Below are 27,989 nucleotides of genomic sequence, written 5' to 3'. Positions count from 1 at the left end.
TCTGCAAACTGCTTGAGAACTGCACAATAAACCGCGTGTCTTCACCACAAGGTGGCGCGATGCTCTGGATCAGCAGAAAAACAAGGTGTGTTCCTGAGAAATGCAACAGAAAGCAGAACAACTCCCTGAAACCCTATACCTTATTTCTGTTTCAGTCTTGTTTCTCAACTCTCCGTCAAGCTGTTTCCTTTCTGTGTTCAGTGTGATTCAAAAAAATACATACAGGGGAAAACCTGGACGATTTAAGAAAGAAAGTGGGTGTTTATAAATGCCTTTTGCAATTATATTACTCTAATAAAGACTGTGTGAGTCCAATGGATTATTTACATGGGGTTTGTGTTGCTAGAGTTTGTGTGTTGCATCATATGCTGGGAGTTGCAGGGCTTGGCAGTAGAGATAAGATATGAGACTGTGTGTGTGTGTGTGTGTGTGTGTGTGTGTGTGTGTGTGTGTGTGTGTGTGTGTGTGGACACAATGCGGATAGTATTACACAGCTATACATTTAACTAACAACTTGCATTGGCTCTTGCAGAAGATCATGATTTATTTTTGTAAATATAATTCCAGCTTTAGTGATGGACTGAACTAATACGTGTCGTGCACTTACACACACACACACACACACACACACAAAAAAAAACATACAAAAGATGAATGCAATTTTGAATACAGCAAGACGCAACATCTGCACATACAAATATGTGATATATCACAACGGAACTCTCAGGAACATGAAACTTTGGCCATTTCTCTATTCAAACACAGCCAGCACTTCTGCACGTTGCAGCTTCGCCTTTAAGAAGCAATAACGAAACAACGAGGAAGTGAAAATGAAATCGACTTTCGCATTTCAGCCCGCAGCCAATAAGCAGACCAGCTCAAAACTACTATGGCAAAGACTTCGCTCATGAATATTAAGTAGGTCCAAAGACGTTTCTCTGGAGCGTCCAGTAAATGGGAATTTCAAAGTGCTTGATTCATTTATATGTAGTATTGCGATATAAGCAATACATTCAGTCATATGTGTGACAGGGAATATTTAATACAATAAGCTGTCAGTGATGTTAATGAAAAAATAATAGCAATATACAATAAAAAAAAAAATCGCAATATATATAATATTCATGAGAAATATAATATTTATTTTCCTTGTGTGGTAATAAAAAAATATTTATGTTATTTGTACTATTAATGTTCCCCGTTTATTTGTTGTTAAAGAAACCAACTCATAAACAACTCTGCATTTCAGCCAATCGGTGTGCGAACGTCTCACTGCGTAATTAATATTCATGAGTCAAGCCTTCCCCATGACATCATTCCCTCCCACTTCTCCATATGCCGTCCAATCAGCTCGCGAACGGCTCGCTACGTCCTTAATATTAATGAGACACTTCTGCGCCATAGTAGGATTTGTAAACACGAAGTAAGCGCACAACACACACTCACACACACGCACACTGGGGATTTCCACCCAAACGCTTGTTTCCTTCACTTGTTTTGCTTTCGATCTGAAGAGCGAAATCAAACCCATTTGACTTTTCGTTTTGTTATCGAGAACTACAAAATTGTCAAGACTCTTCACGGACTATTTTCTTTTATTCCTGGAGTGATTTCCTCGCGTCGCAGGTAATAGATCGCATTTCCGCATGTATTTATGGGGGCTCGTTATGAATATAAGTGCATGTTTATGCTGTAGGCCACGTAGAGTTGCTGGGGTGAGTGTAAAATCGAAAGTCAAGGGGTGTTTGGATCCAATGGGAATCAAGGAATGTTTATTTTCACTTTTGAGTTGACTTGACAACACTAACACACTTATTTGAGGAGGTTGAAGTCTTCTGATTCAGTGTCCTGTAAGAATGATTGGGTCACATTGGACGCCACCATGTCATTTTACAGTAAGTACAGTGCAGACCTAACGAATAACATGCGTTTTATTATCAAAATTATGTTGTTGAGAAGTTTGCATGGACTTGTGGATATTGTTATTGACTTACATGGGCAAGTACAGGGTGTTGGAAAGAGTCTGTCATGAAGTGCACCAATATCTGTATCCTAATTCGGTCTGATAAGCTGTTAAATATAGCTTGATGTTCACAGAACATGCGTTAAAAACGGGTTTCTTTAAGAAATATAGCGTATAATCTAATGTATGTTGGCAAAAAAAAATCGAAATATATGCAGAAACAGTGAAATATCCAATACAAGAGCTAGAAATCACTAACATCAGCTGATATAATACCAATATTTCATCATGCATTGCTTCCCCAGTTATTGAGTTATGGTTTTGTGCGGTTTAATAGATTGTGTTTTAACAATGTTGCGCCATAATTCAGTTTCTCATGTTAGTAAAGTTATGCTGTGAAATGCATGTTGTTGTTGTTCTGTGCCTTTTGTTCACTCGTAGGTCTTAGTGGACCATAAAAGCTCAAAGGTCTTCGCGACAAACGGATGATTTTAAAGAGTGAGATTTTATTGTGATTAACTATAAACCTTTTTATGAGCTCAAATTGGTTAATCGGTAACTTTGGATTTGCACATTCTAGCATCAAGCAGTTCTGATGTCTGTCATCATCATGCATGGTCAATAATACAGGTTTAGCCACATGCACTCGTTCTTAGATAAACTCTCTCTCTCACACACACACACACACACACACACGCTCAACATCCTCTGTTTGTGTTGTCATTCAGGGCCTGACTCATGGAGCAAAAACCAATAATCTCATAATCATTTTGTTTGCTGTAACTTTCAGTAAATCGTGATTCAGACGGTCTCCCCTAGTGCTTTGTTTTCAGAAATGGGGTTAAAGTTTGTCATCTTGCTTCCTGGAAAGCCATGAAGGAATGTACAACCTGTTGAAGGAGGAAAAGTTGCTGTCAAACTTTGACAAATTCCAGATCTCTCTCTCTTTCTCTAGGACAGCATGCCGGTAGAGAGAATGCGTATGAGGCCGTGGTTGGAAGAGCAGATAAACTCGTGTAAAATACCGGGGCTCAAATGGGTCAACAAGGTACTGTGCTAGTCTTTTTATAGCATTGATTTGTGAAAACTACGTTTTGTCATTTTAAACACACACACACACGCAGGGTGTGTCTCGCTCCGTGACATGTTTTGCATGTTCTTTGCCTGCAGGAGAAGAGAATATTCCAGATTCCATGGATGCACGCCGCGCGACACGGCTGGGACGTGGAGAAAGATGCGCCTCTCTTCCGAAACTGGGCCATACATACAGGTGCAGTCAGCATGATGACATACTGACATATATGCATGTTACAAACACACACATACAGACAGAACGTTCCTGTGAAAATCTCATTCTCTGAACAAAATAGTGTGTGCTTACCTGTTTAAAACTCAGTCACAATGTGAGGATGCTGTTCTGCATTTGCCAAGATGAGCTGTTGTTGGTGTTGTTGTGGTTGTTTGGGAGTTTTGAATGGTTGCTGGGGTTGTTTTTTAGGTGTTCTGGGTCGATGCTAGGGTTTTACTAGTGGGTTGTTGTGGGGTGTTCTGGGTCGATGCTAGGGTTGTACTAGTTGAGTTAGGGTTAGGGTATTTGGGTGTACTAGTGGGTTGTTGTGGGGTGTTCTGGGTCGATGCTAGGGTTGTACTAGTTGAGTTAGGGTTAGGGTATTTGGGTGTACTAGTGGGTTGATGGGGTGTTCTGGGTCGATGCTAGGGTTTTACTAGTTGAGTTAGGGTTAGGGTATTTGGGTGTACTAGTGGGTTGATGGGGTGTTCTGGGTCGATGCTAGGGTTTTACTAGTTGAGTTAGGGTTAGGGTATTTGGGTGTACTAGTGGGTTGATGGGGTGTTCTGGGTCGATGCTAGGGTTTTACTAGTTGAGTTAGGGTTAGGGTATTTGGGTGTACTAGTGGGTTGTTGTGGTGTTCTGGGTCGATGCTAGGGTTTTACTAGTTGAGTTAGGGTTAGGGTATTTGGGTGTACTAGTGGGTTGTTGGGGTGTTCTGGGTCGATGCTAGGGTTTTACTAGTTGAGTTAGGGTTAGGGTATTTGGGTGTACTAGTTGGTTGATGGGGTGTTCTGGGTCGATGCTAGGGTTTTACTAGTTGAGTTAGGGTTAGGGTATTTGGGTGTACTAGTGGGTTGTTGGGGTGTTCTGGGTCGATGCTAGGGTTGTACTAGTTGAGTTAGGGTTAGGGTATTTGGGTGTATCAGTTGGTTGTTGTGGTGTTCTGGGTCGATGCTAGGGTTTTACTAGTTGAGTTAGGGTTAGGGTATTTGGGTGTACTAGTGGGTTGTTGGGGTGTTCTGGGTCGATGCTAGGGTTTTACTAGTTGAGTTAGGGTTAGGGTATTTGGGTGTACTAGTTGGTTGATGGGGTGTTCTGGGTCGATGCTAGGGTTTTACTAGTTGAGTTAGGGTTAGGGTATTTGGGTGTACTAGTGGGTTGTTGGGGTGTTCTGGGTCGATGCTAGGGTTTTACTAGTTGAGTTAGGGTTAGGGTATTTGGGTGTACTAGTTGGTTGATGGGGTGTTCTGGGTCTATGCTAGGGTTTTACTAGTTGAGTTAGGGTTAGGGTATTTGGGTGTACTAGTGGGTTGATGGGGTGTTCTGGGTCGATACTAGGGTTTTACTAGTTGAGTTAGGGTTAGGGTATTTGGGTGTACTAGTGGGTTGTTGGGGTGTTCTGGGTCGATGCTAGGGTTTTACTAGTTGAGTTAGGGTTAGGGTATTTGGGTGTACTAGTTGGTTGATGGGGTGTTCTGGGTCGATGCTAGGGTTTTACTAGTTGAGTTAGGGTTAGGGTATTTGGGTGTACTAGTGGGTTGATGGGGTGTTCTGGGTCGATGCTTGGGTTTTACTAGTTGAGTTAGGGTTAGGGTATTTGGGTGTACTAGTGGGTTGTTGGGGTGTTCTGGGTCGATGCTTGGGTTTTACTAGTTGAATTAGGGTTAGGGTATTTGGGTGTACTAGTGGGTTGTTGGGGTGTACTGGGTCGATGCTAGGGTTTTACTAGTTGAGTTAGGGTTAGGGTATTTGGGTGTACTAGTGGGTTGATGGGGTGTTCTGGGTCGATGCTAGGGTTTTACTAGTGGGTTGTTGGGGTGTTCTGGGTCGATGCTAGGGTTTTACTAGTTGAGTTAGGGTTAGGGTATTTGGGTGTACTAGTGGGTTGTTGGGGTGTACTGGGTCGATGCTAGGGTTTTACTAGTTGAATTAGGGTTAGGGTATTTGGGTGTACTAGTGGGTTGTTGGGGTGTTCTGGGTCGATGCTAGGGTTTTACTAGTTGAGTTAGGGTTAGGGTATTTGGGTGTACTAGTGGGTTGTTGGGGTGTTCTGGGTCGATGCTAGGGTTTTACTAGTTGAGTTAGGGTTAGGGTATTTGGGTGTACTAGTGGGTTGTTGGGGTGTACTGGGTCGATGCTAGGGTTTTACTAGTTGAATTAGGGTTAGGGTATTTGGGTGTACTAGTGGGTTGTTGGGGTGTTCTGGGTCGATGCTAGGGTTTTACTAGTTGAATTAGGGTTAGGGTATTTGGGTGTACTAGTGGGTTGTTGGGGTGTCCTGGGTCGATGCTAGGGTTTTACTAGTTGAGTTAGGGTTAGGGTATTTGGGTGTACTAGTGGGTTGTTGGGGTGTACTGGGTCGATGCTAGGGTTTTACTAGTTGAGTTAGGGTTAGGGTATTTGGGTGTACTAGTGGGTTGTTGGGGTGTTCTGGGTCGATGCTAGGGTTTTACTAGTGGGTTGTTGGGGTGTTCTGGGTCGATGCTTGGGTTTTACTAGTTGAGTTAGGGTTAGGGTATTTGGGTGTACTAGTGGGTTGTTGGGGTGTCCTGGGTTGATGCTAGGGTTTTACTAGTTGGTTGTTGGGGTGTTCTGGGTCGATGCTAGGGTTTTACTAGTTGAGTTAGGGTTAGGGTATTTGGGTGTACTAGTGGGTTGATGGGGTGTTCTGGGTCGATGCTAGGGTTTTACTAGTGGGTTGTTGGGGTGTACTGGGTCGATGCTAGGGTTTTACTAGTTGAGTTAGGGTTAGGGTATTTGGGTGTACTAGTGGGTTGTTGGGGTGTCCTGGGTCGATGCTAGGGTTTTACTAGTGGGTTGTTGGGGTGTTCTGGGTCTGCTAGGGTTTTACTAGTTGAGTTAGGGTTAGGGTATTTGGGTGTACTAGTGGGTTGTTGGGGTGTCCTGGGTCGATGCTAGGGTTTTACTAGTGGGTTGTTGGGGTGTTCTGGGTCTGCTAGGGTTTTACTAGTTGAGTTAGGGTTAGGGTATTTGGGTGTACTAGTGGGTTGTTGGGGTGTCCTGGGTTGATGCTAGGGTTTTACTAGTTGGTTGTTGGGGTGTTCTGGGTCGATGCTAGGGTTTTACTAGTTGAGTTAGGGTTAGGGTATTTGGGTGTACTAGTGGGTTGATGGGGTGTTCTGGGTCGATGCTAGGGTTTTACTAGTGGGTTGATGGGGTGTTCTGGGTCGATGCTAGGGTTTTACTAGTGGGTTGATGGGGTGTTCTGGGTCGATGCTAGGGTTTTACCAGTTGAGTTAGGGTTAGGGTATTTGGGTGTACTAGTGGGTTGTTGGGGTGTACTGGGTCGATGCTAGGGTTTTACTAGTGGGTTGATGGGGTGTTCTGGGTCGATGCTAGGGTTTTACCAGTTGAGTTAGGGTTAGGGTATTTGGGTGTACTAGTGGGTTGTTGGGGTGTACTGGGTCGATGCTAGGGTTTTACTAGTGGGTTGATGGGGTGTTCTGGGTCGATGCTAGGGTTTTACCAGTTGAGTTAGGGTTAGGGTATTTGGGTGTACTAGTGGGTTGTTGGGGTGTACTGGGTCGATGCTAGGGTTTTACTAGTGGGTTGATGGGGTGTTCTGGGTCGATGCTAGGGTTTTACTAGTTGAGTTAGGGTTAGGGTATTTGGGTGTACTAGTGGGTTGTTGGGGTGTTCTGGGTCGATGCTAGGGTTTTACTAGTTGGTTGATGGGGTGTTCTGGGTCGATGCTAGGGTTTTACTAGTTGAGTTAGGGTTAGGGTATTTGGGTGTACTAGTGGGTTGTTGGGGTGTTCTGGGTCGATGCTAGGGTTTTACTAGTTGGTTGATGGGGTGTTCTGGGTCGATGCTAGGGTTTTACTAGTTGAGTTAGGGTTAGGGTATTTGGGTGTACTAGTGGGTTGTTGGGGTGTTCTGGGTCGATGCTAGGGTTTTACTAGTTGGTTGATGGGGTGTTCTGGGTCGATGCTAGGGTTTTACTAGTTGAGTTAGGGTTAGGGTATTTGGGTGTACTAGTGGGTTGTTGGGGTGTTCTGGGTCGATGCTAGGGTTTTACTAGTGGGTTGATTGGGTGTTCTGAGTCGATGCTAGGGTTGTTAGGGTTAGAGTTAGGGTTAGGGTATTTGGGTTTTACTAGTTGGTTGTTGGGGTGCTCTGGGGGGATGATAGGGTTGTACTAGTGGGTTGATGGGGTGTGTGGGGGGATGATAGGGTTGTACTAGTGGGTTGATGGGGTGTGTGGGGGGATGATAGGGTTGTACTAGTGGGTTGATGGGGTGTGTGGGGGGACACTTATTTTCCAAAACTATATGAAATGTATATATGATATTCTCATTCTTATGTATAGTTTGAGTTTCTTCTACATCTGTATTTTCATAACTAATAAAGGCAATACATATATTAAAAGCTGAAGTGATCATGAAATGTCATTCTCTATTATAAGTGTATCTGGTGTCTCCACTGCCATTTCTTTAGGTAAATATCAAGCAGGCGACAAACCGGACCCCAAAACATGGAAGGCAAACTTCCGCTGTGCCATGAACTCCCTGCCGGACATAGAAGAGGTGAAGGACAAAAGCATCAAAAAGGGAACAAACGCCTTCAGAGTTTACAAGATGCTGTCAGCGTCTGAGAGGCACTCAAAGAGAGGTCAGTCGATGACACACATCCATACGCTTACATGGACACCGCTATAACGTTTACATGACCGCTAAAGAAAGTCATCGGGTTTATGTGTGCGTTTATATGTCACAAGCTTCAAATCAGAATAGATTTTTTGACATAGTTTCCTGCTGTTTGCACTAACTATCCTCCTACATCACTTCTTTTCTTTGTTTTAAAGTGGTGGTTGATTATGATTTGACTTTTCTAACTGTAGTTAGTGTGTAATGTTGCTGTTTGATCATAAACAACATCTGCAAAGTTACAACGCTCAAAGTTCAGAGCAAAGGGAGATATTTGCTTTTACAGAAATAGTTTTTTAAGGACTACAACAAACGGCTGGTAGAGACTACACGACATTCCTCCCGGGTTAGTGACATCACCAACCCTAGAATTTGCATAAACCCCGCCCCCAGAATACGATTTATAGATTATCATGACAGAATATGCTAATCAAAGACTAGAAGATAACTACACATAATCTGCATAAATTCATCAACTAACCATTCAGAAATGTCCTGTTCTTCTACATGTTGTCACTTCTTCTCGAGTCTCTCCATCATTGTCTGACTCCGGTTTGAACATAAAAGGCTAAAAGTTTTTGAAATGTTCAGTGTGTGTGTGTGTGTGAGGTAAAAGGACATGAGCTGTTGAAGCTCCGCCCCCTGTGCCGGGAGCAGCAGCTCATTTACATTTAAAGGGACAGACACAAACGGTGTGTTTTTGCTCACCCTCAAAAAGTGACTTTAACATGATATATAAAAATATCTGTGGGGTATTTTGAGCTAAAACTTCACACACACACTCTGGGGACATCAGAGACTTATTTTACATCTTGTGAAAAGGGCATTATACCCCCCCTTTAAAGAGCAGACTTTATATGGATCTATTTCGGGTCCTGATTAGGAGACAATGAGCACAAGAACCGCTGACAGTCCGAAACAAGGACTGCTGATTTGACCAATTCATTCTGATTTACGTGATTTATTTATTTATTTATTATATATTCTGACTGTGCTACTAGTCCGGTTACAATGGGATTATGAGGGTCCATGTAAACACTGCTACTGACTTCCTCACAGAGACGCACCTTCATTTTATTCCGACATGCCTGGACTTGATGATGTGGAGTTTAAAGACATTTCTGTGATCAAAGTTTGTTTAATCAAACCCACCAGTGGCATTTCACTGACATACTATTGTTTTTATTAGTATTTTACCTTATATTTATTTATATATTTTCTGTTTTCATTTTAATTTTAGAGTTTTGGTATTTTTGTTGTGTTTTTGTTTTTAAACAATATGTTTAAAGTTTTTATTAATTATTATTTCAGTTTAGTTATTTTAGTAGAACTTAAACTTCATGAAAATAAGAAATGTTGCAACTAGCTGAAGTTTTTTTAATTTGATTTTTACATTTGATTTTTTTTGTCAAATTTAGTTTATTTCAAGTGACACTTTTTTCATGGTTTTAGTGTTAGTTAACTATAATAATTCTGAATATAATGTTAAATATAATAATTTGCTAAAATTGATATAGAATTTAGTCACTTGAACATCTTAATGGCCCTAAAATGGCTTCATTATCATATAATTATAAATAGCAAATATAATTTCAATAATATATGAAAATATATAATTAAATTTAATAATTTCCTATTTGATTTTGGGGTGAAAAGGACAAAATGTTGACATGTTCTTGACAGGTTTCATGATTTGCATGCATTGATCTAGATGTGTGTGTGTGTGTGTGTGTTTCTCAAAGGAAAGAAGCGAGCAGCTGAAAAAGAAGAAAAGATAAAGGTACGGACTCTCACTTTTGGGTGTGTGTGTATTGTTGTGTGTGCAGTCAGAAAAGCTGTAATGACACAGATGTGTGTGTGCTGTGTGTTAACCAGTGTCCTGAGGCTTCCAGTTGGGAAAACAGCAACGGCTCTTCCCCAGTGACAGTGAAGCAGGAGGAGGATTACTACAGCACAGGTACAGTAGATCCACCCTGCACACCTGTGCCGCGGTCATGTGACGTCACTCGGGTGGAACCTGTTCTCTACAGGACTGGATTTGAAACTGTATCTGGTTTTTATCTCTACACTCATTACTACACACATGTGACGCTGGAGCACAAACCCAGTCTGGAGCCGCACGGGTATATCTGTGGCAATAGCAACTATACACTGTACGGGTCAAAATTATCCATTTTTCTTTTATGCCAAAAATCATGAGGATATTAAGATCATGTTCCATGAAGATATTTAGTAAATGTCCTGCCGTAAATATATAAAACATGTATTTTTGTGAGTGAATGCAGCACAATCGTGAACATAAATGCACAACTTTAAAGGAGATTTTCTCAATGTTTAAATTTTTTGGCTCCTCAGATTCCAGATTTTCAATAGTTGTGTCTCGACCAAATATTGTCCAATCCTAACAAACCACACATCAATGGAGAGATTATTATTCAGATTGCATATGATGTATACATCTCAATTTAAAAAAATTGACCCATGTGACTGGTTTTGTGGTCCAGGGTCACATTTGACATGTTCAGATTTAAAGATGATCAGATGTTCACACTTTTCTACACAACCAGGTATTGATTCTCTAATGTTGGCTGATAAATGACACCATCTTGATGAGTGTCTTAAAAACAGGACTTATTGACACTAATTCAAACAAATTTTTTTTTTTACTTAAAGGGATAGTTCACTCAAAAATGCAAATTTTGTCATAATTTACTCAAGTTGTTCCAAACCTGTATGAGTTTCTTTCTACAATTGAACACAAAAGAAGATATTTTGAAGAATGTTGGGAATGTTTCAATAGATTAGAAGAAAGAACTTCATTGAGGTTTGGAACAACTTGATCGAGAGTCAATGATGATTTTTGGGTGAACTGTCCCTTTAAGTGCTATTCAAGTGAGTATTAAAACTCATGCTTTAAAAAAACAAAAACAAAAAAAAAACCTGAAACTCTTGTGGATTGCTTGATGCGTATTTATTATTATTTTACTAATAATATTTTTTTTATAATTTCCCCCCAAAATATTTTGTTGTTGTTATAATTATAATTAAAATAATAATTTCAAAATATTTGATACAAAATACAAAGCATTATTATTATTATTAATAATAAATAATAATACATATTTTTTTATTATATATGAAAATACAAATAATTATAATAATAATAATAATACCTACACATCAAGCCATTGAAAAGTGTTTGGTTTCAGGGTTATTTTAAGTTTACATGAATTTTAATAAAACAAAATAATAATAATAATAATATAATACAATTCTGTCCAACCAGAGCAGAAGTCATGCTTTTTTAAAGAGAAACTTAAAACAAAACACTTTAATGGCTTGATGTGTATTTTATATTTTTATTTATGAATCATAATAATAATAACAATAATACCTTTTTCTATATTTATTAAATGCATGTATCAAATAACATTGAAAATATTTTATTAAAATGTATTATTACTAATACAAAAAGCTCTGTTAAATGTGTTCTCTCAAGGTTATTTTAGGTGTCTCTTTAAAAAAAGAAAAAGAAAGCATGACTTGTGGTTTGAGAGAATATGAAAGGCTCCTTGAAAACACAACAGCATTTTGTTCAGTGTTCCTCAGTCACTTGTTGCAAATACCCAGAATGCTTCAGGCTTCTCTTGATTTTGCAGTGCCTCTCCTGTCCTAGTTCATAAAATAAAAGTGGGATTTATAATTCTCACGCCAGCAGCCGTGTTCATAAACATAAACAGTGTCTCACAATGGCGGCGGTTTGCATTATTAAAGAGCTTTTGATTTGCCTTTAGTATTGAAATATGAATGGCAGACTGGGTCAATATTTCACCCCATAATCAAAGGAAAAAATGACATTTATAGTATGCTTTAAAAAATAATTTTTCAGACTTTTTTTTCATGCCAATTTTCCCCACCAAATTCCCATTCAGAAATTTCATTAATTTTCATTAATGTGTATCGTTCTATCCCAGCCCAATATTATTTTAATTTTAGTTTTTTCATGTTAATTTAGTCTTTTTTTTTCTTTTGTCATTTAAATATTGCTATTTATGTTTAATTCAGTTTTATTTTTAATTACTTTTAGTTATTTCCTCTTAATAATATTAGTGCCTCAACTTAAACATATTCCCCTATACTACCAAGCCACCAATTTTTTATTTCGTAATATTCAACAAATATTTATATTTTATTTTGTTTCAGCTTTATTTAATTGACACAAATTTAGATTTTTGTTCAATTAAAATCAACATGCACATATTCAGCACAACAAATGACACATAAATACATATGGAATTTATGCAAAAAAATTTTTTTATAGTTGAAATAATTCAGGTTTTTGCAAGATTCATCCTTTAACATTTAGGCTGTGATATGATCACATGACACCTATCATTCTGTCACGAACCGGTTTATCCAGATCTCCTTGTTTCTGTGTTTATCCACGTCCACTGTTCTCCTCCAGACTCGGTAATGCACACTATTGGGGTAAAAGGTGAGCTTAGTGTGTGTTTGTTTGTGTAAGTCAGCATTGATATGAGGTTTGCGATACACATTGAAATTGGCAAAGCAAAAAACGAACAGCAACGTAATTCATTTACAAAAGGGCCCTTTCAGCTGGTTAATTTGTTTTTAACATGGTTTCCACTGCATCATTGCATTATGGAGTCATGGGAAATAGAGTTGGGCTACATCTGTCCTCACACACAGATACGGCCCCCTTTAAGACACACACTCACTTCCCACTTCACTGTTCTCCATACTCACTCTCTCTTCCCTCTTCTCGTTCCTCAGAGGCGGATGGGCGGGACGACCACCTGATCATCAACGATCTCCCTGACGTGTGTCAGACCATCGAGGTGGTGACGGAGAACGAGGATCAGGCCGTGACCTCCAGCGACCTCTACCCCCTGCAGATCTCCCCCGTCTCCTCGTATGGAGGTTGGTGTCACGCACACACTCGCGTCCCTTTAGAATGGAAGCGTGTTTCCGCCGCGGAATATTAAAAAGAACGGTAATTGCAACTTTTTACCTTTCAATTCTGACTATTTTGCTCAGAATCGAGAGATATAAACTTGCAATTGCAAATTTATAACTCACAATTCAGACTTGTTCCCTCAATTATAAGTTAAACGTCCGAATTGTAAAATATAAACGTTCAACTTGGACTTTTTTTCGCAATTGCAAGTTATAAAGTCCGCATTACGAGATATAAACTTGTTTTATATTTCATAATTCTGACTTTTTTTCCCTCAGAACTGTTTATATAATTAAATGTTGCCTTTTTTTACGCATTTGCAAGTTGCGAGATAGTCGCAATTCTGAGAAATTAAGTCACAATTGCGAGATATAAACTTGTAATTCTGAATTTATATTCCGCAATTCTGACTTTTTTTCGCAATTACTAGTTTATATAAAGTTTGAATTGCAAAATAAACTTGCAATTCCGCTAGATTTGTGAGATATAAACTTGCAATTCTGACTTTTTTTTGCAATTGTAAGTTATAAAGTCCAAATTGCGAGATATAAACTTGTTTTATATCTCATAATTCAGAATTTTTTTCCCCTCAGTACTGTTTATATCATGCAATTTTGCCTTTTTTTCGCAAAAGTTGCGAGATAGTCGCAATTCTGAGAAAAAAAGTCAGAATTCTGAGAAATAAAGTCGCAATTCTGAGAAAAAGTCACAATTCTGAGAAAGAGAGTCAATTCTGAGAAAAAAAAAATCACAATTCTAAGAAATAGTCACAATTCTGAGAAATAAAGTCGCAATTCCGAATTCATATTCCGCAATTCTGACTTTTTTTGCAATTGCAAATTATAAAGTTTTTATTGCGAGATATAAACTCACAATTCTGACTCTCTTCCTATTATTGTAAGTTCTAATGTCCCATTGTGAAATATAAAGTTGTTTTATTTTGAGTTTATATCGTGCAATTCTGACTTTTTTTGGCAATTGCAATTTGTGAGATATAAAGTTGCAATCCTGAGAAATAGTCGCAATTGCAAGATAAAAAGTTGCAATTCTGAGAGAAAAAAAGTCAGATTTGTAATATATATTATAAAATATAAAGTCACAATTCTTAGAAATAAACTTGCAATTCTGACTTTATAACTTGCAGTTGTGAATCTCAGAATTCAGAGAAAAAATGGTCATAATTGTGAAATAAAAAATTACCTTAAAAAAAAAAATACCAGTTACCTTTTTTATGTTTTTATTCCATAGTGGAAACAAGCTTCCATAAATTAGCCTTGACTATATTCATATTAATCCAGCATGGCCTTCTGAGACTTGCATCTTTTTGAATTTTGCTGGAGTAATTTGGGCATTTCCACACATTGAACTGTGGCACGCGTGCAGGAGAAGGTGTGTGTTTGAGCCGCGATGAGCCAATCCTGTCCTCCTCACCATTCCCTGAAGGATCTCCACTTTTTAATCAAGAGGAATTTCCAAACCTTGTTTGCTTTTCAGTGGCCGATACAGGCGATAGATTTGCTCTTGCGTGCATTTAATCACAATTGAGTTGTTTCACTGTTACTCTTTCTTTAAATGGGTGGTTATAATATAATGCCCTTTTCACAAGATGTAAAATAAGTCTCTGATGTCCCCAGAGTGTGTGTGTGAAGTTTTAGCACAAAATACCCCACAGATATGTTTATATATCATGTTAAAGTCACTTTTTGAGGGTGAGCAAAAACACACCGTTTTGTGTCTGTCCCTTTAAATGCAAATGAGCTGCTGCTCCCGGCACAGGGGGCGGAGCTTCAAGAGCTCGTGTTCTTTTAACACACTCACACACACACACACACACACACACACACACAAACAAACACAAACAAGACAGAAATACTAAGGAAGCAAATAATTTATTGCAAAGTAGATGCGTTTTCTTTTAATAAACAAAGGTACTTCGTTCTTACTCAGTGAAATTCCTAAATCAAGATGCATTTACTTGAGAAACACAATGACATGTTTACTCTTGTTTAATTCTGATAGATTTGACAAAATATTTGCCAATGGGGTCAGAAAAATAATTTTGAAGTTTATTTTGACCCAACTGGCAGATATTTTTTCTCGTTTTAAAACATTTAATTTTTGTTTTTCAAGTAAATGTGTCTGTATTTTAACAATGTTTGGATATTTTTACTGAAAAAGTAAGAAAATATGTTTTTTTGCAGTGTAACTGCTCTCCTTATTTGAGAAAAAAGGTTTTAATTGTAAATGCAAATCTTGAGTGATGTTTCGAGGCGTTGAGCTGTGTGCTGGCCGTGTGTGTTGGTCGTGTTGTTCAATGTCCATTAGAGATCAGGCCCTCGTCTCAAGGACACGCGTCTGCGTCACGCCAGCCGCACTTCTGCAACACAGTTAATATATAAACCATTTCACTCTCTCACCTGCATGTGCTCCTCACTCATTGTGTTATAGAAGTCCAGTTACACACTACATGCTATAATGGGCGAGATTTGCATAGTGAGTGGTATTTTGCTTGTGAAATGCAGTTGCAAAGGCGTTCTTCATGTACTAAAAAGTGTTTAAAGGAACATGTCGAATTTTTGTGACTTTATCTTATTCCTGTATCCCCCAGAGTTAGATAAGTCCACACACACCCTTCTCATCTCCGTGCGTGTCTGAAGCACCCACCGCTAGCCTAGCTTAGCACAAAGACTGGAGGTAAATGGCTCCAGCTAGCATACTGCTCACAATAAGTGACAAAATAACGCTAACATTTTCCTATTTACATGTTGTGATTTGTATAGTCACAGTGTGTACAAATAACACATCTTCTAACCGTATACACACTGGGAACTATATTCTCAGAAGGCGAAGCACTGCTAGCGTGATTAGCGCAACACTCTGTCTCAGGCGCTGCGAGCAAATCCCTCCGCAGAAGTAGCAGTGCTTCGCCTTCTGAGAATACAGTTCCCAGTGTGTATACGTTTTAGAAGATGTGTCATGTGACCTTCTTATTTGTACACACTGTGACTATACAAATCACAACATGTAAATAGGAAAATGTTATTTTGGCACTTATTGGGAGCAGTACGCTAGCTGGAGCCATTTACCTCCAGTCTTTGTGCTAAGCTAGGCTAGCGGTGGGTGCGTCACACATGGAGATGAGAAGGGTGTGTGTGGACTTATCTAACTCTGGGGGATACGGGGAATAAGATAAAGTCACACAAAGTCGACGTGTTCCTTTAAAGGGTTAGTTCACACAAAAATGTAAATTCTGTCATTATTTACTCACCTTCATGTCGTTCCAAACCCGTAAGACTTTCGTTCATCTTCGAAAACACAAATTAATATCTTTTTGATTAAATCTGAGAGATTTCTGTCCCTCCATTGACAGCTACGCAACTACCACTTTGAGTAGGGTTTGGAAAATCGATTTCAAGTCTGGAATCGAATGCTTGCTATGGAATTAAAATTTTGATTCCTTTTATCGTGACACGACTTGTGTAACTATATTGGGCCAGTCTTAAAGTGACAGTACTAGTATTCCTGCTGCCGTCTCTATAATAACACGGATCAAACAACAGAAGACAAAGAGAAAATTAACTCGTTCTTCACTGAATCACTTTCCTCACTATATTTATAATGTATATTTTATTTATAAAGTACAGTGTTACTTTACATATGGATTACAGTTTATGTTCCTGAATCCTCAATCCTGTCTTTGTTCAGTTGTATCTATTTGTTGCTATTTTTCTCATTTTTGATTTGTTCTTTTTTTAATTACTGAGTGTTTACTTGTCTTTAATAATGCTTGATATGTATATTAGTTAGGCTCGTTGTTTTTCTATGGTATTTTTTAAACCACAGGCAAACGTTCCTTGTGTAAGTGTTATTTAACACGTTCATGGTATTCAGCTACAGTTAAATGTTTGGCAATAAGACTAAATGTTTTTTTTTAACCTTATTGGAATCGAAATTAGGAATCTGAATCTGAAAACTAATCCATATGAATTGACCGGTTTAGTCCAAATTTCCTGAAGAGACTCGATCACTCGATATATGATGAATAGATTTGATTGGATGGTTGTGGTTTGCTATTGGCTGATCTCATGTGAGTGACAGGTTGCCCCGCCCACATCATCAGAGAAGAGATTACTTTTTTTTACCTCAGAATTGTTTATATCTCACAATTCTGACTTTATATCACACAATTCTGACTTTATATCACACAATTCTGACTTTATCTCACAATTCTGACTTTATATCTCGCAATTCTGACTTTATATCTCGCAATTCTGACTTTATATCTCGCAATTCTGACTTTATATCTCACAATTCTGACTTTATATCTCACAATTCTGACTTTATATCTCACAATTCTGACTTTATAACATGCAATTCTGACTTTATATCTCACAATTCTGACTTTATAACATGCAATTGCGTATTAAAGTCAGAATTGCGATATATAAACATGCAATTCTGAGAAAAGAAGTCAGAATTTCAAGTATATTTCTCACAATTGTGAATTTATATCTCATAATTCTGACGTTATAACACACATTTGCGACGTTGAGATGTAAACTCACAATTGTGAGGGGAAAAAAGTCAGAATTGTGGGATAAAAAGTCGCAATTACCTTTTTTATTTTTCATTCTGTGGTGGAAACAAAGCTTCCATACTTTAATACTCTTGGTTAGTCAGTCCCTAACTGTAAATGAGTGATAGTAATAGTTATACCTATTATTTAGCACACTCTTTCTGACTATGAAAAAACACGTGAAGTGACCCAAGACCACAACACTACTAGACCCAAGCTTACGATCACAGCACTTCCTTCTATAAGTGTTGCCGTTTTATCCTTTTCCCCACGGGAGCGAGTTACGAGTCAGGAATGCAAATGACTTCCTAGAGTAGTTGAAAAATACTTAATGATGTCCTTTATCTGCAGCGTTTGACCGTGTTGAACGTGAGATGAACTTGGAAATGTGGGGCTTGGCTTATGAAAACTTGTTTTAGTGGCGTGGAGTTTACCGTACAGTTTCTCTCGCCGGTGTGTTTGCACACGGACGGGAATGTTGACTCATGTCCTGTTGTTTTCCAATCAACAATCCTTTTTTTTCTTTCTCAGATGTGCCTGGGGCTCAAAGCTTACGGTTTTACGGGATGAAATGTCTTGCTCAAGTGTTGAGATATTTATGGTAAACACAATGCTAGACTTTCTTCTGGTATTCATGATTTATAATGTCCAGTACCTCCACAACACTTGTGTTCTCAGGCTCTACTAGAACAAGTTTTCCTGCTTGAATGTTGATTATTTTCCTCATATTCTCCATTGTTGCGGCTCCTCTCTTCCCAGTCTGTCAGTAACGCTCCGTTCACTTCCTGTCTCTATGAAGCCCCTCCTTCTGAAAAGCACACTGTGCTCTGATTGGTCGGCTGGAGCAGTGTGTTGTGATTGGTCGAGCGCTTCGAGTGTGTTTGGGAAATGTCCCGCCCCTTACCATAACCGCCAGTTTAGCACACTACTAACTAACTCAACCAGGCCCCGCCCCTTTATTCTGCGCATTAATTATTATAATGAGGAATATTGTGACATGTTCGTTCCCGGAAGAAACTCGAGACTACAATTAAGACGTTTCAGGAGTTCAGAAACACTGACACTGATATAGAGAAGAACTGGAACATTACACACTAAAAAAAAGAAGAACGTGGAGAAAAAAAGCAGAATAGCTCCTCGTTAAATCTAAAGCATTAGATGTATAATGACTGTCCCTGAGGATATGTCTCTCTCAGTCAGTAATCAGTTAAAACTTTTCAAACCTGTAAGGGTTAAATATTCATGATTTACAAACAGTTGAGTATTTGTTTATTTTTTCCCATGCTTTGTTTTATCCACCCATACCCGATAACCTGTCCGTCAGGAAATCCCTGATGAATCAGTCTGATTTCTTTTCTTTTGTCTTCCAGCAGAGAGCGATACAGACAGCGCCAGCGAGGAAGACTCCAAAGAGGTATGTGCAAACAAACTATTTAAAGGGGTGGTATAATATAATGCCCTTTTCACAAGATGTAAAATAAGTCTCTGATGTCCCCAGAGTGTGTGTGTGAAGTTTTAGCTCAAAATACCCCACAGATATTTTTATATATCATGTTAAAGTGTCACTTTTTGAGTGTGAGCAAAAACACAACGTTTTGTGTCTGTCCCTTTAAATGCAAATGAGCTGCTGCTCCCGGGACAGGGGGCGGAGCTTCAACAGCTCGCATCATTGTCTGACTCCGGTTTGACCATAAAAGGTTAAAAGTTTTTGAAAATTTCAGTGTGTCTGTTTGAGGTAATCAGAGCTACACACACACACACACACTTTTTGCCTTTTTGTTCAAACCGGAGTCAGACAATGATGGAGAGACTCAAGAAGAAGTGACAACATGTAGAAGAACAGGACATTTCTGAATGGTTAGTGGATGAATGTGTAGTTATCTTCTAGTCAGTGATTAGCATATTCTGTCATGATAATCTATAAATCGTGTTCAGGGGGCGGGGTTTATGCTAATTTCAGGGTTGGTGATGTCACTAACGGGAGGAATGTCGTGTAGTCTCTACCAGCCGTTTGTTGTAGTTCTTAAAAAACTATTTCTGTAAAAGTAAATATCTCCCTTTGCTCTGAACTTTGAGCGTTGTAACTTTGCAGATGTTGTTTATGATCAAACAGCAACATTACACACTAACTACAGTTAGAAAACACAACATTACACACTAACTACAGCTAGAAAAGTCAAATCATAATCAACCACCACTTTAAAAAAACATTTACCATTGTTTCCGATTACAAAATTGCTGAGTGATAGTGGCCAAAAGAAATAACCAAACGAAGAGTGCTTTTAATGGGTGTGTACAAGCAATTCCCAGAATGCTTTGTTTGTTGGTTTAATGCAACAGCTTCAGGGGTTGTGAAGAACTGAATTGTGGCTAAAGCCGAAAACATACTGTACGACGTTTGATTTCACACTGTCAGAATGCACTTAAAGTTGGTATAAAAAAAGTTGTGATCTATTATTCTGTATATTAGCGAGTGAAGCGCTTCTGGAATAAGAACAAAAGTGGGCGGGGCTTGATTTTCTCTGTGAGGATTTGATTGGATGGTTGTGGTTTGATGCTGCAAGAGGAAGTTATTCTGATTCAAGATTAAGAGACATGAATAAAAAAAAATGTGCATGGATAAATATTTTTTCCATTATTCCTTAAATGAGTAGTTCACTTCAGAATTAAAATTTCCTGCTAATTTACTCTCCCACACGTCATCTAAGATGTTCATGTCTTTCTTTCTTCAGTCGATTAAGGTTTTTGAGGAACACACTCCAGATGTTCTCCATATCGTGACTTCAATGGTCCAGCGGGTCGAAGGTCCAGATGTGAGTTTCAGCTTCAAAGTCTCTCACGATCCAGCCGAGGAATCAGAGTCTTATCTAGACAAACCAGCGGACATTTAATTTAACAAAATAAACATTTATATACTTTTAACCACAAATGCTCATCTTGCACTCGCTGTAACGCATTACGTAATCACGGTGAAAGGTCAAGCGTGATGTAGGCGGAAGTACCGACCCAGTGTTTACAAAGAGAACGTGTAAAGACTAAGGCTGTTTACACGGAAACGATCTGAAGAGAAAACGCGAAAGTGGCGTTGCGTTATCACTCTATATTCTGTGTTTAGACGAGCGTTATGGGGGGAAATCTGCACATGGTGACGCAAAAGTGTGTGAGATTGGATGTAGTGTGCACTCCAGGCGGCTAGGTGGCGATGTGGAGCACTGACAGTGAAAGAGACGCTGACACAGTTTGTCATGTTTAATACGGTAAAGCTGCTGTTTAAAACGCCGTCGCCGTGTAAACGAAAGGCACATCCGATTAAAAATATTTATACGTTTTCACCCGCGAGCGTTCTCGTGTAAACAGGGCCTGAGTCAAACGCCATTTACAGAAAATAAATAAACAAATAAAAGGTAAACCAACGATGTCGGACGATTTTAAAGTTGGAGTTTTTTTATCTACGCTACATTACCGCCTGACCTTTCAACCTGATTACATAACATGAAGTCGTGGACGTGCAAGATGAGCATTTGTGGTTAAAAAGTATATACATTTTTTTTATTTTTTTTATAAGATGTCCGCTAGTTTGTCTAGATGAGACTCTGATTCCTCGGCTGGATCGTGAGAGACTTTGAAGCTGAAACTCACATCTGGACCTTCGACCCGTTTGGACCATTGAAGTCACTATATGGAGAACATCCTGGAGTGTGTTCCTCAAAAACCTTAATCGACTGAAGAAAGAAAGACATGAACATCTTGGATGACGTGTGGGGGAGAGTAAATTATCAGGAAATGTGAACTACTCCTTTAAAATACTTAAAGGTAAATGCGTGCTGCATTCTCAGCATTGCCACAAGGGGCACTATCATGTAAACGTCATGCTTCTGTGTGTCTTTCAGTTTAACTGTAAATGCAACAGTTTGAGGAGCGTCTCGCTGAGCAAGTTAGTGTTTACATGTTTGTAGCTTATCGGTTTGACGGCACAGACACTTCAAGACAGCTCTATCGCCCTCTTGTACTGAATACACAGCAACTCATGCCACACATTATCATTTGCATATGCGCATAGAGGACGTCTGTGTCTGTCTTGAGTCTGTGAAAGGGTTTTTGTGGCCTTTTGAAGACAGTTTTCACAGGCGGTTTGCATCTGAGGGTTAAATGTGACAATGTTTGTCTAACTAATCTAAGCAGTCGTTCACGTTGGCTTCTTGCAGGATCTGTGTGTGATACGGTGATGCTGTGAGCGATGGCACAGCTGGGTTTGAGTAAAGTAGTCTCAGGGGTCATTTCCTCAGTCATGTTTTATTATTAGTCTTGTAGAAGCGTGCCAGATCTATATAAATCAACTGTACCTTACTGTATAAATCTATTTTGGTGCTTACAAACTAACAATGTAAACACGCATTTTAACCGTAAGCCTTTTTAGGAAAGGGTTAGTGCAGAAAACCCTTATATTTAGCAAAGAATGTATTGTAAAAGTGCATAACTTTGCAATGTTTTGCATTGTGAATGCATTTTTAAAAAATCATCAATTATTACTGATAAAAAATCATCAGTAGTGGGTAAAAGTAAAGGGATATTTTGTTTTTAATGATCCTATAAGTTTGGTTAAACCATTAAAATATGTGGAAAATGTTTTATATTTTTTAAATATGAGGTTAGAACAAAATATTAAAAGCTGGTTAAGGTGTTTATCTGATATTTTTGGGCAAAAAAAGGCGAACTACATCTACATAAGCTTGTTTCCGTCACAGAATAAAACATTTTAAAAGATAATTGTGACTTTTTATCTCACAATTCTGACTATTTCTTTGAATTGCGAGATATAGAGTGAGAATTGTGAGATATAAACATGCAATTCTGAGGAAAAAAAAGTATTTTTTTATAATTTTTTTAATTATATTTGATTCTGTGGCGGAAACAAGCTTCAAAAGATACAGGTTTTATTTCACTATGCAAAAAAAAAAAAAAGTTCACATTGACTACAACATAATCACTTATTAATATTTCAATGGTTTTCTCTTGTTTTTATGTGTCCATAATCTCTGGCCAAAAATTGTGTTGCACAATTTGCCATGATTCATTGCATCATCATCATCATCACAAAACAATCGACTCAAAACTCAACTCACAACTACGCAAAATGCTCAGAAAACTGAACAAAAGTGCAAGACGAGTCATCAATATTTTGGTCTATTTTTAAATGCATATGATAGTTTTCTCAGCTTGTTTAGTAGAATATAGATTCAAAAGCAACAGACGTGCACTAATTTCTGTTTGATAAATGCCTGGTCTTGTGATTGAACGTTTGATGCCTGTAAGATTGTGGCTTTTCCTAGTTCCCGTTTGCAAGCGTTCAGTGTGTGTGTGTCCACACACACGCGCGAGTTCCAGAGTGCATCTGTGTGTTTTCGGTTCCTGTACCTCAGAAGTGTGATGCACAACGAGACGAGGGGAGAGAGAGAGAGCGAGAGACGTGAGAGAGAGAGAGAGACGTGAGAGAGAGAGAGTGACGTGAGGCGTCTCGATGATTCCCGCAAATGCTGCGGCTCATCAGAAACTATTGAGAATGAAAGACAGAATGTGTGATTCCCCGGCGGATGATGATCACACGATGATGAAAGTGGCATTTACAGGTGAAACTGGAACAATCAGAATATCATGCAAAAGTTCATTTATTTCAGTAATTCAACTTAAAAGGTGAAACTAATATATTATATAGACTCTAAAAAATGCTGGGTTGTTTCAACCCAATTTTGGGTCAAATATGGACAAACCCAAACGTTGGGTTAAAATTTTATATTAAAAATTTAACCCAACAGCTGGGTTGTTGGGTTAACCCAAAAATGTTGGCTTGTTTCAACCCAATTTTGGGTCAAATATGGACAAACCCAAACGTTGGGTTAAAATTTTATATTAAAAATTTAACCCAACAGCTGGGTTGTTGGGTTAACCCAAAAATGTTGGCTTGTTTCAACCCAATTTTGGGTCAAATATGGATAAACCCAGCTGTTGGGTTAAATTTTTAATATAACATTTTAACCCAACGTTTGGGTTTGTCCATATTTGACCCAAAATTGGGTTGAAACAACCCAGCATTTTTTAGAGTGAGACTCATTACATGCAAAGTGAGATATTTCAAGCCTTTGTTATAATTGTGATGATTATGGCTTATGAAAACCTTTTCACAATATTCTAATTTTGAATTTGGGGTTTTCATAAGCCATAATCATCAAAATTATAACAAATAAAGGCTTGAAATATCTCACTTTGCATGTAATGAGTCTATATAATACATCAGTTTCACCTTTTAAGTTGAATTACTGAAATAAATGAACTTTTGCACCATATTCTAATTTTTCCAGTTTCACCTGTGTGTGTATATATATAATTATTATTTTTTATTTTATTTTTTATAACCTAGTTTACATTTAATTTAGCAAATAACTTAATAACAGCTGTTTATATCTGATACCTCCAGCATTTCAGCAACTTTGGTTGATCTGAGCTAAACACGGCGTTGAGTTGATGCTTGGCTTCAGTGGAGGCTTTCTGCGCTCTTCTTCTGAGATCTCAGTGTTCACGACAGACGTTCTCGTGACTCGTGTGGCGTCAGGAAGCCGGCAGATCTGCGGTTCGGTGATAGTCGATCTGTCGTCGTAACTCTGCCAGGAAAAACAATAGAGCTGTAAATAATCATTGATTCGACGTGCCGTTAGAAACACACCAAACACGTCTTTTCTGGACAGAACAATCGAGCGCATGAAGCTGTGTGTGTCAGAGAGGAAACGGTGCGTGGCGGGGATTATCGTAATCTGAACTGAAGGAAGTGTGTGTGTGTGTGTTTATGACATAACTTCAGGTTGTAACTCATGTAAATATATACTGATATTTCCTGGTTAGAAGAATATATTGACAGGTTGTGTGTGCAAACCTTCACGTTTGTGCTCTTGATGAAGAACTGGAGCTCAGTTACTGTGAAAAATACACATTTACTGGCATCTCAAGTGTTTTAAGCAGGAATTTACATGATTTAGCAAAGCATTCGCATGTTCAAAGTTATCTGACGTCAGTTAGTGGTCGTGTGACACGCAGGTACACTGCTACAATATTTAATCTTTTTTTAGTAAGTCTTTTATTTTGAATTTGTTATTAATTTTTTTTATTTTATTTTTTTTATTAATTTTATTAATGATCATCTTTTGAAAGAGGGATTGAAGTGTGCACTAAATCATAAAACTATAGAAGTATCTGCAAAATTAGGGTTTTTCAAACTGGGGTCCGAAAGGGATATATGTATATATATATATATATATATATATATATTTATTTTTTTATAACCTATTTTACATTTAATTGAGCAAATAACTAAATAACAGCTGTTTATATCTTATATACCTCCACAATTTCAGCAACTTGTTTGTTTTGGTTCATCTGAGCTAAACACGGCTTTAAGTTTTTGATGATTATGGTTTACAGCTTATGAAAACCTTTTCACAATATTCACATTTTTTATTTGAATTTGAAAATGTACGCCATAATCATCACAATTATAACAAATAAAGGCTTGAAATATCTCACTTTGCATGTAATGAGTCTATATAATATATTAGTTTCACCTTTTAAGTTGAATTACTGAAATAAATGAAGGTTTTAGAGGAAGTTTAGAGGAAAACAGTGTAAAAACTAAATAAAGTAATACAAATAAAATGAAAGTAAAAATACTGAACTAAAAATATTTATTATAATAAATAAATGAGTAGATATTTTAATACAAATATTTATTTAAATTAATTAATTAATTAAAATGCCTACAATAAATAATTATAATAGATTAAACACTAGTAAAAAAAACTATTTTTTATTAAAAATGTTTAAAACAGCTGATGTTAAAACAGTGTACATGATAAATATATAATTATAATAGATTAAACTAAGTTTTGATAAAAAATTGCAAATTGATTTTTAAAAATGGTGTTAGTGGTAAAGACAAATAAGATAATAAATAATTATAATAGATTAAACTAAATTTTTATTAAAATAATAAATGCAAATTGATTTTGAATAAGTGTAAAAAAGGAAAAACAAATAAAATAAAATGAAAGTAAATACATATCTAAAAACATTTAATTATAATAAATAAATATTTATTTTAGTAAAAAATATTTATATTAAATAAATAAAGATTATAATATTTATTATAATAGATTAAACTAAATGTTTTGTAAATTTAAATTAAAGAAAATACCTAACTAAAATATTTGATTATATTAAATATTTAAATATTTAAATATTAAAAAATATATATATTTATTTAAATAAAAAAATCTTAAAATATCTTTTTTTTAAATAATAAATAATATAATAGATTAATTGAAACTTTGATTACAATAATACATGCAAATTTATTTAAAAAAAATAGTAAGTAATAGAAACTTAAGAATATTTTATACATAAATTTTTCACGGTATTAACTGGGTCTTTATACATGGATTCTCTGATGTCTAAAAGATTGATAAACCTTGTGCTAGTATGTAATATGAGTATTGCTGTATATGAGTGTGGTTGCGTGTGATAATCACCGGCGGTGCTTGTGTCTCCGCAGCGCATCCAGGCCGCACTGTTCGGACTCGACGACAAGAAGCGGATGGCCCTTCCCGGCATGTCCTCCTTCATTTCTCCCGACAAGCCCAACTTCAAGATCACCACCGTCCGAGACTCCGCCCCCTTCCCCGGCGGGACGTCCTGGGACATCCTCAACAACCCCTTCCCCTCATCCCCCCTCCCGCCTGGACCCTCGGGCCCGCCGGCGGCCCACGAGAACCGCGCCAGCGTCATCATGAAGACCCCAGACGCGTCCAAACCCTCCGTCAAGAGTTGCTGATGACCGGCCCTGTGGAGAACACTATCAGCGATTCCAATACAGGACCTATGAGCTCACGGGACACGCGTGGGGACCATCCAATGGGATCCTCCCAAACAGGAAGTGACACGTGAGCTTAAATTCAGGGAGATTTTGAGTCCGTAAGCCATTCTGAATGTGTAATTAGGAGAGGTCGTTGCCTAATTGCCTTTAGCCGCCCGAGCACCTTATGGAGACGAATCCGCTCGCCATCAAGAGACACAACACATGCACATCACGGCATAATATTAACTTAAGACCTTCAGTGCGAGCGAATATATATTTTTATACCTTTATGCAATGGCGTTTTTCATTATAGGGCCTGTGCTGTAAGAAATCCTGTGTGAACTTGTGGTTTTTATGATGAAACAGAGCACTTGTTTTTATGATTTGTTTTGTTTTTTAAAGGAAAATGTAATCTTTTTAATGTGTCTCTTTCTACTGTATGTGAACGTAAAAAGATGTGTGTGTGTGTGTATGTGTGTATATATATATATATGTCCTGCTTGTCTTGTGTCTGTGTATTCATGTCCCGGATAATGTGTGCGATCTTCTTCACACACACACACACAAGGGCTTCTGTAATGATTCTGGTGTATAAAATCATGTGATCATGAGAATAAATGGCAGACTACACTGTCTGGGTCAGAGTTGGGTTGTTTGGGTCAGAGTTGGGTTGTTTGGGTCAGAGTTGGGTTGTTTGCGGTGTCGTCTGGACTGAAGACAGTCATTTCTATTTTTATATTCGACTCATTTCTCATTTTTGTTTTACTCAAAACATGCTTTTGATTAGTTTCTCATGTCTCCTGCTTCTTTTATTCACTCTTGTTCTGTATATCGGAGTGAAACTGGAAGGAGAACAAAAGTGGGCGGGGCTTGATATTCTCTGTGGGGATTTGATTGGATGGTAGTGGTTTGCTATTGGCTGATCTCATGTGAGTGGCAGGTTGCCCCGCCCACATCATCAGAGAAGAGAAGAGATGCTGCGACTTATTCTCATTCAAGATTATTAAAACAATATTAATGTGCACGGATACATTTTTTAAAAATAATAAATACTATAATATTCCATACAATAATTTTGATTTCCTGCATTTATCGCATCTGTAGTTATGACATCGGCATCAACTCTCATGATGAACAATGACTAGTGTTGTATCTAAAACTCATTAGTTATTTTTTTTTATAAATATTTGTGTAATGATAAGGAGATGTAAAACATAAAAATATATATATTCTGGTCAAGCTCAGTTAATAAATGTAATTATTTATAAAACGAAATTGAGGATCAGACACACAGGTGAAACTGGAAACATTAGAATATGGTGCAAAAGTTCATTTATTTCAGTAATTCAACTTAAAAGGTGAAACTAATATATTATTAAGCATTTATTGGTTATAATTTTGATGATTATGGCTTATAGCTTATGAAAACCCCAAATTCAAAATTAGAATATTGTGAAAAGGTTTTCATAAGCTGTAAGCCATAATCATCACAATTATAACCAATAAAGGCTTGAAATATCTCACTTTGCATGTAATGAGTCTATATAATATATTAGTTTCAGCTTTTAAGTTGAATTACTGAAATAAATTAACCATATTCATTTATGGTTGAATA

At 37.7% G+C, this 27,989-nt stretch overlaps 1 protein-coding gene across 6 annotated transcripts; it reads left to right on the top strand.

Annotated features, from left to right (window-relative positions):
- Positions 1 to 1,362: 1,362 nt before the first annotated feature.
- Positions 1,363 to 27,270, top strand: irf2b (interferon regulatory factor 2b). Of its 6 annotated transcripts, none has more exons than XM_079629936.1 (9): positions 1,363 to 1,626; positions 2,919 to 3,011; positions 3,134 to 3,233; positions 7,713 to 7,886; positions 9,664 to 9,701; positions 9,797 to 9,878; positions 12,716 to 12,862; positions 18,846 to 18,889; positions 26,072 to 27,270. In XM_079629936.1, the coding sequence occupies exons 2-9, from the start codon at positions 2,925 to 2,927 to the stop codon at positions 26,348 to 26,350; spliced, it is 951 nt and encodes a 316-aa protein (XP_079486062.1). In that variant the 5' UTR covers positions 1,363 to 1,626; positions 2,919 to 2,924; the 3' UTR covers positions 26,351 to 27,270. The 6 variants fall into 6 exon arrangements, with proteins under 6 accessions (XP_079486062.1, XP_079486064.1, XP_079486063.1 ...); XM_079629938.1 differs by having other exon boundaries at positions 18,849 to 18,889; positions 26,072 to 27,018; XM_079629937.1 differs by having other exon boundaries at positions 1,369 to 1,423.
- Positions 27,271 to 27,989: the final 719 nt, after the last annotated feature.

Source organism: Phoxinus phoxinus (genome assembly GCF_949152265.1).
Source record: "Phoxinus phoxinus genome assembly, chromosome: 12".
NCBI classification, from domain to species: Eukaryota; Metazoa; Chordata; class Actinopteri; order Cypriniformes; family Leuciscidae; genus Phoxinus; species Phoxinus phoxinus.
The sequence above is the reverse complement of the archived record's forward strand: the minus strand, read 5'-3'. Positions and strand labels throughout refer to the sequence as shown.